The sequence below is a fragment of the Anneissia japonica genome, unplaced genomic scaffold (genome assembly GCF_011630105.1).
Source record: "Anneissia japonica isolate Jap-2015-1 unplaced genomic scaffold, ASM1163010v1 scaffold287725_len345208_cov150, whole genome shotgun sequence".
NCBI classification, from domain to species: domain Eukaryota; kingdom Metazoa; phylum Echinodermata; class Crinoidea; order Comatulida; family Comatulidae; genus Anneissia; species Anneissia japonica.
The window spans coordinates 32,234-47,150 of NW_022737486.1; the positions used below are offsets into that span (position 1 = coordinate 32,234).

Below are 14,917 nucleotides of genomic sequence, written 5' to 3' on the forward strand. Positions count from 1 at the left end.
ATATGGTAAAGAGTGATTATTTTATGTTTGCATATTGAGGAATAGCATTATTAATCGAGTCAGACTCATGTCCCATACGTTTCATTGGGATCTCATTTTCGCCTCCGGTAACTCGAACGTTTTCTTCTGTTGTAGCTACCTCAAGTCTACTTGTCTGTGGCATTGCATAATCATACGTGTCTTGAGTCCCTGTTTGGATGGCATCGTATTGATTTTCCTGCGTCAAATCATCTTTGACGAGCTTGGTATAGTTATCAAGTTCATTTTCTTCTTCAACTACCCGGGTATTTGCTGTCACTTGAACTTGACATTTATCCGTATTGTTCCCATTTGTGGGGATGTATCTGGAATAGTCCATATGTATTAGACTTAGACTCAAAGTGAATACAGTATTAAGATGAATAATTGGTTGGTTGGTTGTCGGTCAGTTGATAAGTCGATGAATATATAAATAAAATAATGAGTGATAGAAATGGATAGACAGAAGGACGAATGAACAAATGAAAAATGAACAAATGAAAAATGAACGAGTGAATGAACATAAGAACAAATAAAGATAACAGACGGCCAATAATGTTATGTGTAAATAAATTGAGAATCAAGTAAGTTCATATACAAATAAGCCTGAACTATATGTAAAATTAGCAACAATATTATAAATATACACATCTCAATAACATTTAATAAATAAAAATTAAAATGATACAGAAAAAGTCCACAAGATCAAGCCGATACATCCACAATCTGATGTTAACACATTTTGTTATTGTGTTGAGTTGGACCGAATAAATAATTGAAAAAAAAAAATTAATGGCAAAGTGCAATAGAGAAACATTAAGTTAAGATGCTAGATACACTATACATGTAATCCTTAATATTAAAACACTTTTAAGTGTTTTATTAAAATAACTGAAATGATTTATGTATTCAGAAACTATACCTGTAGTATAGGCCAAATACCAAGAAAAGAAGAAAGATGATGATGATGAAAAGAACAACCACTAATGCAATCATAAATCCGGGGATAGATGATTCTATGGAACATAATAATAATAATAATAATAATAATAATAATAATAATAATAATCACAGAAAGGTCCACTGATTCATCTCAGATATAGTGTAATACATACGCCATTGAAATGCACGCCATCGTGTTGAATCCCACACAATGGCATGCACTTCAATACTAGGAGCATGTATTATACAATTAATACATTAATAACATTAAAATAGCAAAGACATTTTAATATCTGTGACTGTAGAAGCCTGTGGCAATGCATAACCCAGGTCCTCTTCTTCTTACCGAGTCTATTCACGAGATTATACTCTGTAAAGCCATGCCGATTTAGGTCCCAAAAAAAAACTTGACATTACATTAAGATTGTAGTGTAAAGTGGTAAAAAGATTAGTAGGAACCATGAATTCTCCTTTCTTGACCTCACTACTTTGCTGTCAATAGGCCTAAAAAGTGTAATTTGATAGCAGATGCTGCCAACATTTATTTCTTGTTCATTCATCAGTTCATTCATTCAAATCATTTATTGTGGTCTAAAAGCACTTTTTTGGACCATCCTATTAAAGGCCGTAAAAAACTCTCCCCATCCCACCAGGTTTTTTTGGGGTTTTTTTTTTGTAATAATTCTATTTTTAAAAACATGGTGATTCTATTTTTTTTTATTTCTTGGGGTTCTGATGAAGTAGATAGATTTAAAAATTATAAAACACATTAACCAAATATTAATGAAAATGTTATTGAGAAAGAGCATGATAAAAATTATAAATGTACTAAAATTACAATATTTAAACAATGATTAAAAACTATTATTTTTATTTGAAATCAGGGATCGAGACCTACTGTTATTTCTACTATGCTGCTTGACGAATCCACTGATTCTACACACTAGGATACTCGAGTGGGACCCTGGCCAAATTTGACCCACAAGCCGCAAGCAGTGGTGGCGCCAGTGGGGATGGGGGAGATGGTTATAATGTTATTTTGACTGCTATTTGCCCCCCCACCCCCATCAGACAGGTCTGGACACCTCTGTCATCCGACACACAACTAGGTCATCTTTATCAAAAATAATAATTTGCCTATCCAAATAACCTTATTTTGACTGCCAATTCCTAATATTGTGGTTTAAATGAAAACTCCCCCTGTGAACCCTAAAAGGGAGTTTTTATTCCGGGCCATCAACCGATGGTTCATCAGCCCCTTCGCTCGGACCCCTCTGTCGGGCATATCGGACCCCTTGTAGGCAAATTTCTGGCGCCACCGCTGGCTGCAAGCAATTCAATCAGGCCAACATAAATATAAAGCCTTTGAATGTACCCTAGCATTACTGTACCTTAAACACATAATCAAGCTCATAAAATTTTACATCTGACAATTTAGGTACTATACCAAAAAAAAAAATGAAAACCTCATCTGCAACCATGGTGGGGCTGATGTGACTGAATTTGGTGCAAAATAAATCTTGACTATTAAAAAGAACTGATTCATTAAGGTTTGCTAAACACACAAATAAAAAAATATCATTATCAATGTTAGATTATTTAATAATAAATACATAACTATTAAGCCTACCTGTTCCTGTACTACAACCTGTTACTGCTTTGGTAGAGCAGCTCCAGTATCCAGCACCTGCCCCGTTGATAACTCTAGCCTAGAATGAAAACATATTTTCTCGCTAATGGTGACACATATTACCATTAAGATATATGTACCACTTGCAGAATATAAATGTAATGACAGGTAGTATAAATATCAAAGAGATTACCTAAATCAATAATGATGCTTATAGTAAAAAAAGAAAAAAAAATATAACCATGTACCCGGGCAGATAAATAAATGTTGTATTCCCATGCCACGACGGGTTGATCCATAAAAAAAAACCATATAGGACACACATAATCCTAAATTAATATTTTGTAGTCGTAAGAAAAGTGATGAAAGCAGTTCAGCTATTGCATTGATAAATGTTTTATATATTGTGAGGAAGATTGATACGATTTCTGAATGGGGATTTCACAGCAGCACTTTATTTTTTAAATAATTCCTTAATTTCATGGTGGCAGATGCATTAACAAGCATAAAATAAAATTTGATAATTATTCAAAATCATCATTTAAACAATGTACATCATTTAATACTGTATACTGAAAGAAGCACCAGCTTTACTTACACTGACTTCATAGTCTGCATCAGTTTCTAGGCTTGTTATTTTGTAACCATTGCTTCCTTGATCTTTTGTAATTGCTACATCAATCCACTCCTCATCACTATCAGCTAATCTGTATCTTATATCATACCCCTTTATGTCCCCGTACTGATTATTGCCAATTGATTCAGATGGCATTACGGAAACTGTGAGGTATGTACCCTCATGTACTGCTGAGACATCTGGAGGCGGAGGTTCTAAAAGATTGGAATGTGAATATAGACAGTTTTGTGACTTGAGCTAAGAACCACGTTAACATGGCTTTAATTAGGTCAGCATGTAAAGTAATCAAAAGGAAACAAAGGGTCACTTCCTGTCTGAGCTACCTGGTAAACTGGTACCATAAACTTATCTGTCCACAGGTAAGGACCAGTGCACCGGAGTAGACTCGTCTTGAAAGATATTCTAGGTTCTTTCAAGAGTTGTTCTTTATAGTGCACATGAGCCAAATATGTAAATATGTTCATAGTCCTAATCAAAGAAGACATGTTCGATCATGAAACCCATTTGCAAGCTATATGTTGTGGCACCCCTGCTTTGATCGCTCTGCCATTTGCCAATATAATAAAATTTGAATTCTATCTGTTAAACTTTAAACAGTGTGAAATCTAAGAAAAGTGTATTGTTTTATAATATTAATATTTAACATTTTAGTACAACTAAAACTAGTCTAACACTTATAAATCTCTGTCCACTCTATCAGGTGTTTTGTGATTTGCCCATATATGGTCTTACCATCATATCTCACCCATATAAGGACATGATGATGTCATACCACACATGAATAATTATTAAGCAAATCAGTTATTTGTCACATAGAACTTGATAACCTGAATAAAGGTTAGAAAAAGCACTGACTCTCTTCAGGTGAGAACACTTGCACCACTCCTGCCATCCCAGGGAAATCTTTGTTACTTGCTGTTACAGAGATGCTGTATTCTGTGTATGTTTCAAGTCCCATTATTGTATAAGAATCTTTTGTTGTTTCATTAGTGACCATGGGCACGTCTGTATTAACAGGTCTATAAGATATGGTGTAACGATCTACACCAGCTGAACACTTGGACTCCTCAACCTGGAAGGAAAAAAATTATAAAAATATTATTTTATGCACAGACTTTCTAAATATATATACAGGTATAAACAAAAAGTCCCATTATGATATAATTTAATTCTTTTGTAATTTTCTCAGTGATCGTGTCCATGTCTGTATTAACAGCTCTATAACATTTACTGTAATGAACACTAGTTCAACACTTATCGTATGGAAGGAAAAAAATTATAAACAAAATAATGTTTGCTGAAAATTAAAGATCAGGGAAATATTTATCCAAAAAAATGTCATCTAAATTAATAATAGAAAAGAGGTAGGAATCAGTACAATAATAGATCCAATGCAAACAAATGACATTTTTGTTGATTAAACAAAACTGAAAGAAAGAAATCCGGAGTGACTGATTCAAGCTATAGACAGGTTCTATTTTAAGCTAACCAACATGGTTTATCTGAATTTGTAGAAAAAGTAAAAAGTAAAAAGAGAATTCTGATATCTATGTATGGATATCAACTGCAATTTCCATCAAAGTATGGAAACAGATTAAACATTGATTGATTGATTGATTGATGACCTTATATTTGCACTTGCCTTATTAATAAATGTAGTTTTAAATTTTAATTTAATCTTCAAAAAATTATATTACCTTAATTTACATGAAAAATGGTTGTATAATGTTTGTTTCATGAGTCCTAATTAAAATTCATAGTGGGTATTTGTTTGATTGACAAGTACAAATAAAAGTGTGCAGCCATTTTAAGGCAAAAAACACAAATGTTACTTTAAGTCTTACCTAGTTAGCATGCCATTATTTTTCATAAAACCTCCATGTTATAAGCAATTATGTAACAAAAGAGATAACTAAAGTATACTATGTTCGAAACCAGAATAGAATATTCTCTTTAAAAACGTTCCTATCTACAGGACGGAAAGAACAATTTACCGTCAACTGCTGCCAGGAAATGCTGATCATTTTAGGAAATTCATAACTTGAAATTGTGTTGACTACTGGTGCTGATGGTTCTGAAATGATTATTATGAAAAATAAATACAGAGTATTCTACAGATTACATTAATTGATACTTCATGTACAAAATATTTAGCTGAAAGCAATATTTTACAATTTTTTTGAAAATTATGATAAAATTTTGATGGTGCTGCCAATTATGAGGCAGATCCCCTTTTTCATTGGACAAAGTGATTTATCTACCGTATACTTTAAACTTTATACTTTATACTTTAAAAAATTTACATTTATCTATCAATTGTTATTCATCTATTTATCCATTTACCCTGATGTGTTCCTAATAGGGTGTTGCAATCATCTTGACCTTTACCACCACCATATATTATCATAATTTATAATCATCTCCATAAATCATCCTTACTACCATCATTATTATAAATCATCACCACCCTTATAAAATATCACCATCAACAATCTTGAATCATCCGATCATGACCATCTATAACAGGGGCGTAGGCTGCTTTTGCTCTGGGGGTGTTTAACGGCCTGGGGGTGCACAAAATTAAAATACCGAACTAAGTCCTTATTCAATTGAAAACTTAATGGTCATTTTTAGTAATTTAACCAATTTAGTGGATCTAATATGCTGTCATGGTAGGGGGAGGGGGTGGTGCACCACTCCAAGCCTACGCCCATAAACTATCTTAAATCATCAGCCAATGATCACCATTAGCCATTATAGATCATCATCCTTAATCATTATCAATATAAATCATCATAAATTACCATCACCCAAAATCATCATCATTACAAATCAGCATCAAATTATGTAGTTTTAATAATACAATAAGCAGTTAGTAGAGCTCCACATAGTACAATATAGGAAAATTATTATACGAAGGTTAAATTTTTGAATGCATTAAATCTAACCCAATTATAATATTTTCCGCTAGTGTACGATGCATGTTCTACTAATTGCTTTATGAGTCAATCGCTATCTTTAATGTTTTTAAACCAACTGTGTATTAGTCATCGGTTGCTATAATGATATGATCAGTATATGTGTGCGTATTTATATTCCTACGCGTTAACTACACATCAGTAGCAGTGGTGGCGCCAGGGGGGGCTGGGGACTATAGCCCCCGCCCCATCGGGGAAGCTTAGCCCCCCCCCCTTGCCAAGAAGACGAGTAAATTTTGTCGGGGAATAAACAAATAAAAAAAAATTTAATTATATAATTGTTCGTTTAGCCACCATATTGCTTCATTAAACTATTTGTGTTAACTTTTCATCACAATAATAATAATAATAATAATAATAATAATAATAGTTCAGTGACACTAATTAAAAATAATTTGTGTTCTGTTATGACAAAGGCTCGTTCGGATAGCCTCATGATGCTTTGAATACATCGTGATAGGTGAAGCAACCTCGACAGCGTGGTTGACAGATTTCATGCAAAATTTCCAAAATGTAGAATTTCACTTTCAAGAATGAGGATTTGAATATAAATTAGATGGTTACATTACATACTCTTTGTTTCTTGTTTTATTTAAAATGTTTTGGTTTTTCGACATTAGAAAACATAGCCTACAGTACATGAAGTCATATTATAGTAACTCGATGCCTATCAAATAAGTAATAACAATTCTCCCCCTGGACCCCCACAGTGGGCCCTAGGCGGCCCCCCCCGGTGGCCTCCAGCCAAGTGAGACTCAATTCGCTCCACTAGCCCCCCTCCCCCAGGCCTTTAGCCTCCCCGTCGGGCAGGTCCTGGCGCCATCATTGATCAGCAGTACTGTACTGATACATGAATAACTAGGCCTAGGCTTTTTTTTAATTTGTATTGTGTTAGAAGAACTTGTTTGTAATTTTTCACATTCGTCAAAGAAATAAACATTTTTCAAAGGATTTGAGAGAGAATACAGTCACTGTCACTAACTTTTTGGTCGGTGCAGACAGGTCAAAATCTTGGGATGATTTCATAACTATTCTAGGCTATACGGCCTAGGCCAGTAGTAGGAGGCGGCCTCGGCGGCTCTACATCTAATTTCGTTCCTTGAGTCTTCAAAATATTAAACGTTCAGTTTTTTTAGATTATTAGGATTCATTGATTCAAGAAATTGCTTAATTTTTCATACTTAATATTGTATTTAAAGTAACTTTCTTCAGGTTCTTATTAACCTTGTTTTACAAAAGTAATTTTCAATTACAATTCAATTTTTATCACGGTGCACAATGTCTTCGCGGTGACGAAAAAAAAATATTCTGACAAGAATGGGTTTGCATTTTGTCTAGATTATTCAAGTGTATTTACCTCCACAAACTGTTGATGTAGTTAGCCTAACACTTCCCATTGGACCTTCACCCCCAGTACCTTCCCTGACAGCTGCTATAGCAAATTTATACGCTTCTTCCCAGTGTAAACCAGTCACTGTGGCTGTAAGACTGCTAACATGGAATGCTTGCCTAAAGGGCTCAGATGATAGAGATCTTTGTTTGTAATATACAACATATCCAATAATGGGAGGATCACCACTATCTCCACTGCTGGTACTCCATTCCCTCCACCTCAATTTCACTGATGATCCAGTAATCGTCTCTGCGGCTGGTCTTCCATTGTATGTTGGAAATACTAGTTATAAAATATAATAGTATAATTGTTTGATATGTTGAGTACATATTAAATAGTTTAATTTAAAAGTTGGTGAATTGAGGAAAAATGATACAATAAATTAAAAAAAAATATCAAAGAACTGCAATATTATTCAATTAATTCTATTTCAATATATTCAAAAAATACACCCAAGGGGAAGAGAAATATAAAAACTACATAAAAAGTGCACAATATACCATGATTCGTATTATTACCATTAAATACAAAATTCTTTATTTGTCAAAAATATACAATCATTGAAACTTACTTTCCTATAATAATAATGAAAAAATGCAAACACGAAAAAAACCATTGAACTTTAGCATTTTTTTTTAAATCCAATTTTATATAGCGCCTATCACAATCAGGAGAATACACATGGTGCTGGCATCAGTAATGAAAATAGTCAATGACTGAAACTTACCATAGGTAGTAAGCGAATGAGTTTTACTTGCCGTATAATTCAAATTTGTTGAATTTAGGAATAATATCGCAATAAAGTGAAAAAATAATATAAAAGAACTGCAAGATTATTCAATTAATTCAATTTCAATACATTCAAGGGGAAGAGAAATATAAAAAGTACATAAAAATACATAAAAAAGTGCACAATATATTTTTTTTCGCACTGTAGTGCCTATAACAGTACTAGAGGGTCCTGGGTTAAAGTTTATTCCAATTTGTTTTCTAAATGTTCACAGAGGTTGTCTGCAGAGGTTGTCTGTTCTCTCATTCTGAATAAACTAATTATTTTCATTTTTCCTATTTGAGCACTCACAAATATATAAATCATTATATATAATGAAAAAATACAAACACGAAAAAAACCATTGAACTTTAGCATTTTTTTAAAAATCCAATTTTATATAGCGCCTATCACAATCAGGAGAATACACAAGGCGCCGGCATCAGTAATGAAAATAGTCAATAATTGAAACTTACCATAGGTAGTAAGCGAATGAGCTGCATTTGCCGTATAAGAATCCTTAGTAAGTTGGCAAACATATGCAGCATCAGGATTTGCTTCACCGGTAAATGAAACTCTTGTAACTCCATTTGATTTTGTGCGTCCAGTTTCTGCAGCAGGTTGACTGTCAATAAGGAACTGAATGGTAGTGCCAGTTACATCACCTTGAATGTCACATTGAAATGTGGACATCTGACCTGGATTAACTTTTGTGTTAGAAATTGAAATTATTCCTAGAGTAGCAAATAAAAACAGGAATAAAAGATATATAAACATATATAAATTATGATAAAAAGATATTGCCTCTTGTAAGAGTTATATTTGATAATTGCTATTGTTTGTTTGTTTATTGTTTTTATTTTTTTCTTACCTTAACAGAGATGAATATTCAATAGCAAGCTACTATTCTCCCATAGAGTCCAGTAAGGGCAAATAAATTTTTAAAAAGTTCGAAATTGAGGTTCAGCATTTGAGTTTTTTTTTACTACAACAAAAAATATTTTTTTAATGAACTAAAAAGGTCCAGCTTATCTTGCGACGGTAGGCTTTTTTTCGCACTGTAGTGCCTATAACAGTACTAGAGGGTCCTGGGTTAAAGTTTATTCCAATTTGTTGTATAACCCTACTACTTTTTGTTTTCTAAATGTTCACAGAGGTTGTCTGCAGAGGTTGTCTGTTCTCTCATTCTGAATAAACTAATTATTTTCATTTTTCCTATTTGAGCGCTCACAAATATATAAATCATTATATATAATGAAAAAATGCAAACACGAAAAAACAATTGAACTTTAGCATTTTTTTAAAAATCCAATTTTATATAGCGCCTATCACAATCAGGAGAATACACAAGGCGCTGGCATCAGTAATAAAAATAGTAAATAATTGAAACTTACCATAGGTAGTAAGTGAATGAGTTGCATTTGCCGTATAAGAATCCTTAGTAAGTTTGCAAACATATGCAGCATCAGGATTTGCTTCACCAGTAAATGAAACTGTTGTAACTCTATTTGATTTTGTGCGTCCAGTTTCTGCAGCAGGTTGACTATCAATAAGGAACTGAATGGTAATGTCAGTTACATCACCTTGAATGTCACATTGAAATGTGGACATCTGACGTGGATTAACTTTTGCGTTAGAAATTGAAATTATTCCTAGAATAGCAAACAAAAACAGGAATAAAAGGTATATAAACATTTATAAATTATGATGAAAAAGATATTGCCTCTTGTAAGAGTTATATTTGATAATTGTTATTATTTAAATGATTTTAATTTTTTTTCTTACCTTAAACAGAGATGAATATTCAATAGCAAGCTACTATTCTCCCATAGGGTCCAGTACGGCCAAATTAAAAAAAAATATTGTGTTGGCCACACCCGACCGACCCAAAATTTGAGTTTGTTTTTTTTTTTACTACAAGGAAAAATTTTTTTTTAATGAGCTAAAAAGGCTGGAATAGGCTTATCTTGCAACGGTAGGCAATGTGACAGTGTTATGCAATCGTTTTGCTCTTCAATATAGATTTTAAAATGGTCTTTGTTGTATGTTTGTGTATTGTCTACTTTTAGCATAAACACAATACTGGTTTACAAAAAAAACATTTTTTTACAAAATTTCCTACAGACCTACCTGTTTTTTTGGATTTCCCCAAAAAGTTGGCCAACACAAGAATTTGTTTTAATGGTCTAAACAAAGTCTAATTTTACAGTAAGGCTTAAGGGAATTGAGCTGTTCTGACAAGATGTACCCAGGATGTAAAAATTAAATAAACCATGTAACTGTTATTTAAACTGGGATAGGTGTTCAGTATTAAGCTATTGGTAATTGTTGAACTATTAACAAATGGATCTAATCAATTGAATATAACAAAACTGAATGAGGCATACATTATAATGAAAATAATATAAAAAAAAGTATAAGATAGACATAAAATGAGATGGATGTAGTTGATAGCTGAATTATCATACTGTACGTGATACTGTCTAAAACTGCATTAAAATGGGTCGGAGGGCCAAAGTGAATTTTAGATTCAACTCCGAGGGCTGCACCCAAAACTTTGATGTTTCAGTGCACTTTTAAAAACCGTCATACACCGTTTTATGGCCGTGATATGCTAATTTTTACTATTACTTTTTGCCGGGATGAAAAAAAAACAAGGTGTTTTCCAGCCAAAGATGGTCGTCAGGCCGCACACTTAGGGCTTGTAATTCATTTTCACAGGCCGCAAAAAAAAAATCACTGTCGGGCGCATGTGGCCCGCGGGCCTACTCTGCCCACCTGTGGTTTACAAAAATGCTACTTAATGTTCAGTCCATGACTGCAACTAAACATTTACCATACCTGACCATCCTTATGGTATAGTTAAATTAGAGATTTATTTTGTTTACTATATATCATCATGCCTCTACAAAATGTATGTTGCTTTAAAAAAAATTATTGAAGTAGATTTTCCGTACCTGTAGTGCAGGTGTTTCCTAACCAATTATCAAGGCATCCGCCATCACATCCAGTTTCATGGTGACAAGAGGCAGAGTCACAATAGCAAGTCAAGGCACAATAATAATCATAACTCCTAGATTGACAGGCTATACAAATTCACCAAAATATTGTAAAACACTGTGTACATATTAAGAGTAGGACCATTAACTGAAATAACGTGTGTCTGGCAAAGACTTTCACTTAATCTATTCACAGAGATTACTTGAATCAGTAGTGAGCTGTTGTGAGTGATGCTGAGATGGATGATTTATATCTTTGTGAGTGCTCAAATAGGAAAAATAAAAACAATTAGTTTATCCAGAACGAAAAAACACACAACCCCTGTGAAAACGAAAAGTAGTAGGGTTGTATGACAAATTGGAATAAACTTTAACCCTTTACCCCCTGGTTATAGGCACTAAAATGCGAAAAAAAAATCATTATTATCTAATATAAATAAAGGCTTATAATGTACACACTAACAGGTGGACCTATGATATTATAAATTAAACAAAGCAAAATAGTATTTATTAGAGTAGGAATGCTCAATTTTCTTTGAAATGTAAAGGTACTGACATTTGGAAGAATTAAAAAATGTTATTTTCTTTTAAATACTTCTTGTAGCTGCAGCAACTTTTGGCTCTGCAAGTTTACCTAAGAGTTGCTGATTAATGCACTGGTTCTAAATTTTCTCCCAACATCCCACCTTCTAAAATTACAATACTTCCTATTATTTCTATGATTTAGTATGGCCTAACAATATCAACAGAATTTGATAATTTAATTATTTGTTTTTAATTCATTTGTGAAGAAACTGTTGTTTTAAAAACTTCCTTATCCTTCCACTTTACACTGTACTTACCTTCACAAAATGGACTGTCATATGTATGATATCCTTTTGCACATTCTCCATTACTACATACACCTGTATTCTTATCACATTCAACATTATCAAGACAATGACAAATTAATGTACAAGATGAGTCAAAATAACCAACAGGACAAGTGCTTGGAACTGCAAAAAAAGAAGAAAAAAAAAACAGTCAAGTTAAAAAAACAACTATGTATATTATGCTAATACAATTATAAATTATGTGAATAAATGTTTACAGATTAAAATTAAACAATGGAGAATATTAAAGGTTTCTATTCAACAAGATATACGTGACTTTTGAAAACATTTACTATTTTAAAATTAAAAAAATAACAACAATGAAAATTATCAGTTATCACAATAATTATATAAATACCAGTAAAAACAATATATATTTCTAAAGCACTACCTTGGCAGTTGCTTCCAGACCATCCAGGTGCACAAGTACCTGACAAACACTCTCCAGTATACTGGTTACAGCCTCCTGACGCACAATGACAATCCTGACTGCAACCCGCACCAAACTTACCAAAGCCACAATCTGATGTTCAAAGGAAATATTAAAGGTGCAATTGGATGAATTAACTTAATGGAAAACACCTTGTGCATTCTTATCATTTTTATATTAAAAACACCCTACTGTATATTATAAATAATTTATAATAAAAACAGTCAATAAATAATCATGAAATTGTGAAAACACAATCTATAAAATGAATGTACTGTTGATTACCATGGTAGTGGCTGTACTTCACCTGCTACATGTCCCCAGGAACCTAATCCGAATTTTCTTGTTGCTTTATAACAAAGGATTGTATACATTTACATTAAACATTTTCACATGTATATTTTAATTACCTGCATAACCACAGTTAACTTTTATTTTAGTATGCACCAATACAAAAAAACCACAATGTTATTGCATAAAACAAACAAAGATAATAATTTCTTTAAAATAAAATATATTTTAACACAGTATCTCTTTAACATAAACAATTAGGTATAGTGATTTTTTCTTTTGGTCAAAACATATAATTATGTTTTCCCACGATACTGGTTACATAAATAATCAGCACAATGTAAATGCTTTATCAAGACAATTTATTCCAAATTATTAAATTTTATTTATCTATTTATATTTCTGGGTGACGAGGAGACAAGCAATTAACCACATATACTCTTGCTCACAACCTCAATATTGCAGGTTTACCACATGCTGTGACTTATAACTAAATGATATATGGTTTAACGAATACATAAATGTACATTTACCTGTTAAACAATCAAGACCAGTATAACCTGTTACACAGTCACATCCATATGGATTAGGTAAGCAAAACTGAAAGCCTTTACATGCATCTTGGGGATTTTCTATCCTTCTTGTACATTTAATTTCACAGGTAATTCCAAATGTATTGCCACCACAAGCTAAATCAAAAAATAATCAATAGATTATCATTGCATTTTATATACAAAGTGTGTTTCAAATAACTGAAGTCAAGCTAATGTCTTTAAAATAATGACTTAGTTATCAAAAAATGCTGGCTCATTATTATGCAGTGCCAGACAATTTGTTCATAGGCAACTAAATTTAATGCTACCTATTAAAATCTTATAAGAAAATTCCCATATGTTAGATTTCCAGAGCAGATTTTATTGGTGTTAATTGAATGAGATATTTTATATTTATGACATAATGGAGAGCCCTAACATCGGTGCTGGTTCGTGATGCTCCATGTCCAGGGTTAGGTTTGAACCAAGTCTTTTCATAGGACTTAAACCAGTTCACTTTTGTTAAGTGTCCACATCTGGCTAGCGTGCACTTCAAATAACTCCAGGCACATCTTTTGGAAAGAGTAGGGAACTCAACCCGATGCGGGTGGTTCATTTCAGCCCCTTTCATTGTGGAATGACGTGAACATAAAGCTACTAAGCCCCTCATTATGGCAGCTACTGTTCAGTAGTATTAGCGAGCGTGTGCAATTCAGCACAATGACTCTGCAAGTCATACCTTTACCAAATATGCCAAAACACACAAATCATAAGTGATGTTGTTGGACTGATAGCGAGAACTGATATACGCCAGATTCTTGAAGGCCTGTAAAAAATAATGGAATCGTCTAACCCAGGCTTATGTTACTGTGATGGATCGGAAAGTTTTCCGTTATTTCTTTTTTTCTTTATCGTTATTGGTGGCGCATTGCATTGCTATTGCTATTGTTTTTGTTTTATTGGTATTCGCATGTACATTTGCATACCAGGTTGAGAATATAATGCATTGGCTGTGTGAGTGTTGTATCGACAGAAGGTTTTTGGTTTATGTCGGAGTAAGACGTTGTTTGTTTGTTAAGATGAATCTTGTCTGATACTATCGATATTGTGATATATTTCTAATAATAGTGTGCGATTATATGCAGTAATATTATTGATTATAATGACTGTTGCTAGTTAAATTGATAAAATTATATATTTAATTTGTAATTAATAATGATACTGTTAAGTAATGCATGCCTAGTTGGTATTCTGGTCTTGCTTATCAGAATAGGCCTACAGACGGAATCTACTGTTGAAAATCGGTACAATGTATGCGTTTACCAATGATTTAATTAATCTTTGTTTTAATACGTCTAGTTTCGTCCTGTGGTGACGTGTGGTATTAAGAGTGTTTGCTATGCCATGAAGTTAGTTCTATGAATT

At 32.9% G+C, this 14,917-nt stretch overlaps 1 protein-coding gene across 1 annotated transcript in view; it reads right to left on the reverse strand.

The window, feature by feature from the left end:
* LOC117117342 (tenascin-like) overlaps positions 1–14,917 on the reverse strand; it is a 23,962-nt gene that overhangs the window by 6,303 nt on the left and 2,742 nt on the right. The window contains exons 3-12 of the mRNA XM_033261616.1: positions 13,493–13,648; positions 12,630–12,761; positions 12,209–12,361; positions 11,325–11,453; positions 9,762–10,019; positions 7,563–7,880; positions 5,222–5,301; positions 4,083–4,299; positions 3,189–3,421; positions 2,591–2,669 (exon numbers count right to left, since the gene is read on the reverse strand). Coding sequence (XP_033117507.1) covers positions 2,591–2,669; positions 3,189–3,421; positions 4,083–4,299; positions 5,222–5,301; positions 7,563–7,880; positions 9,762–10,019; positions 11,325–11,453; positions 12,209–12,361; positions 12,630–12,761; positions 13,493–13,648 — 1,755 coding nt within the window. The remainder of the gene's footprint in view (positions 1–2,590; positions 2,670–3,188; positions 3,422–4,082; positions 4,300–5,221; positions 5,302–7,562; positions 7,881–9,761; positions 10,020–11,324; positions 11,454–12,208; positions 12,362–12,629; positions 12,762–13,492; positions 13,649–14,917) is intronic.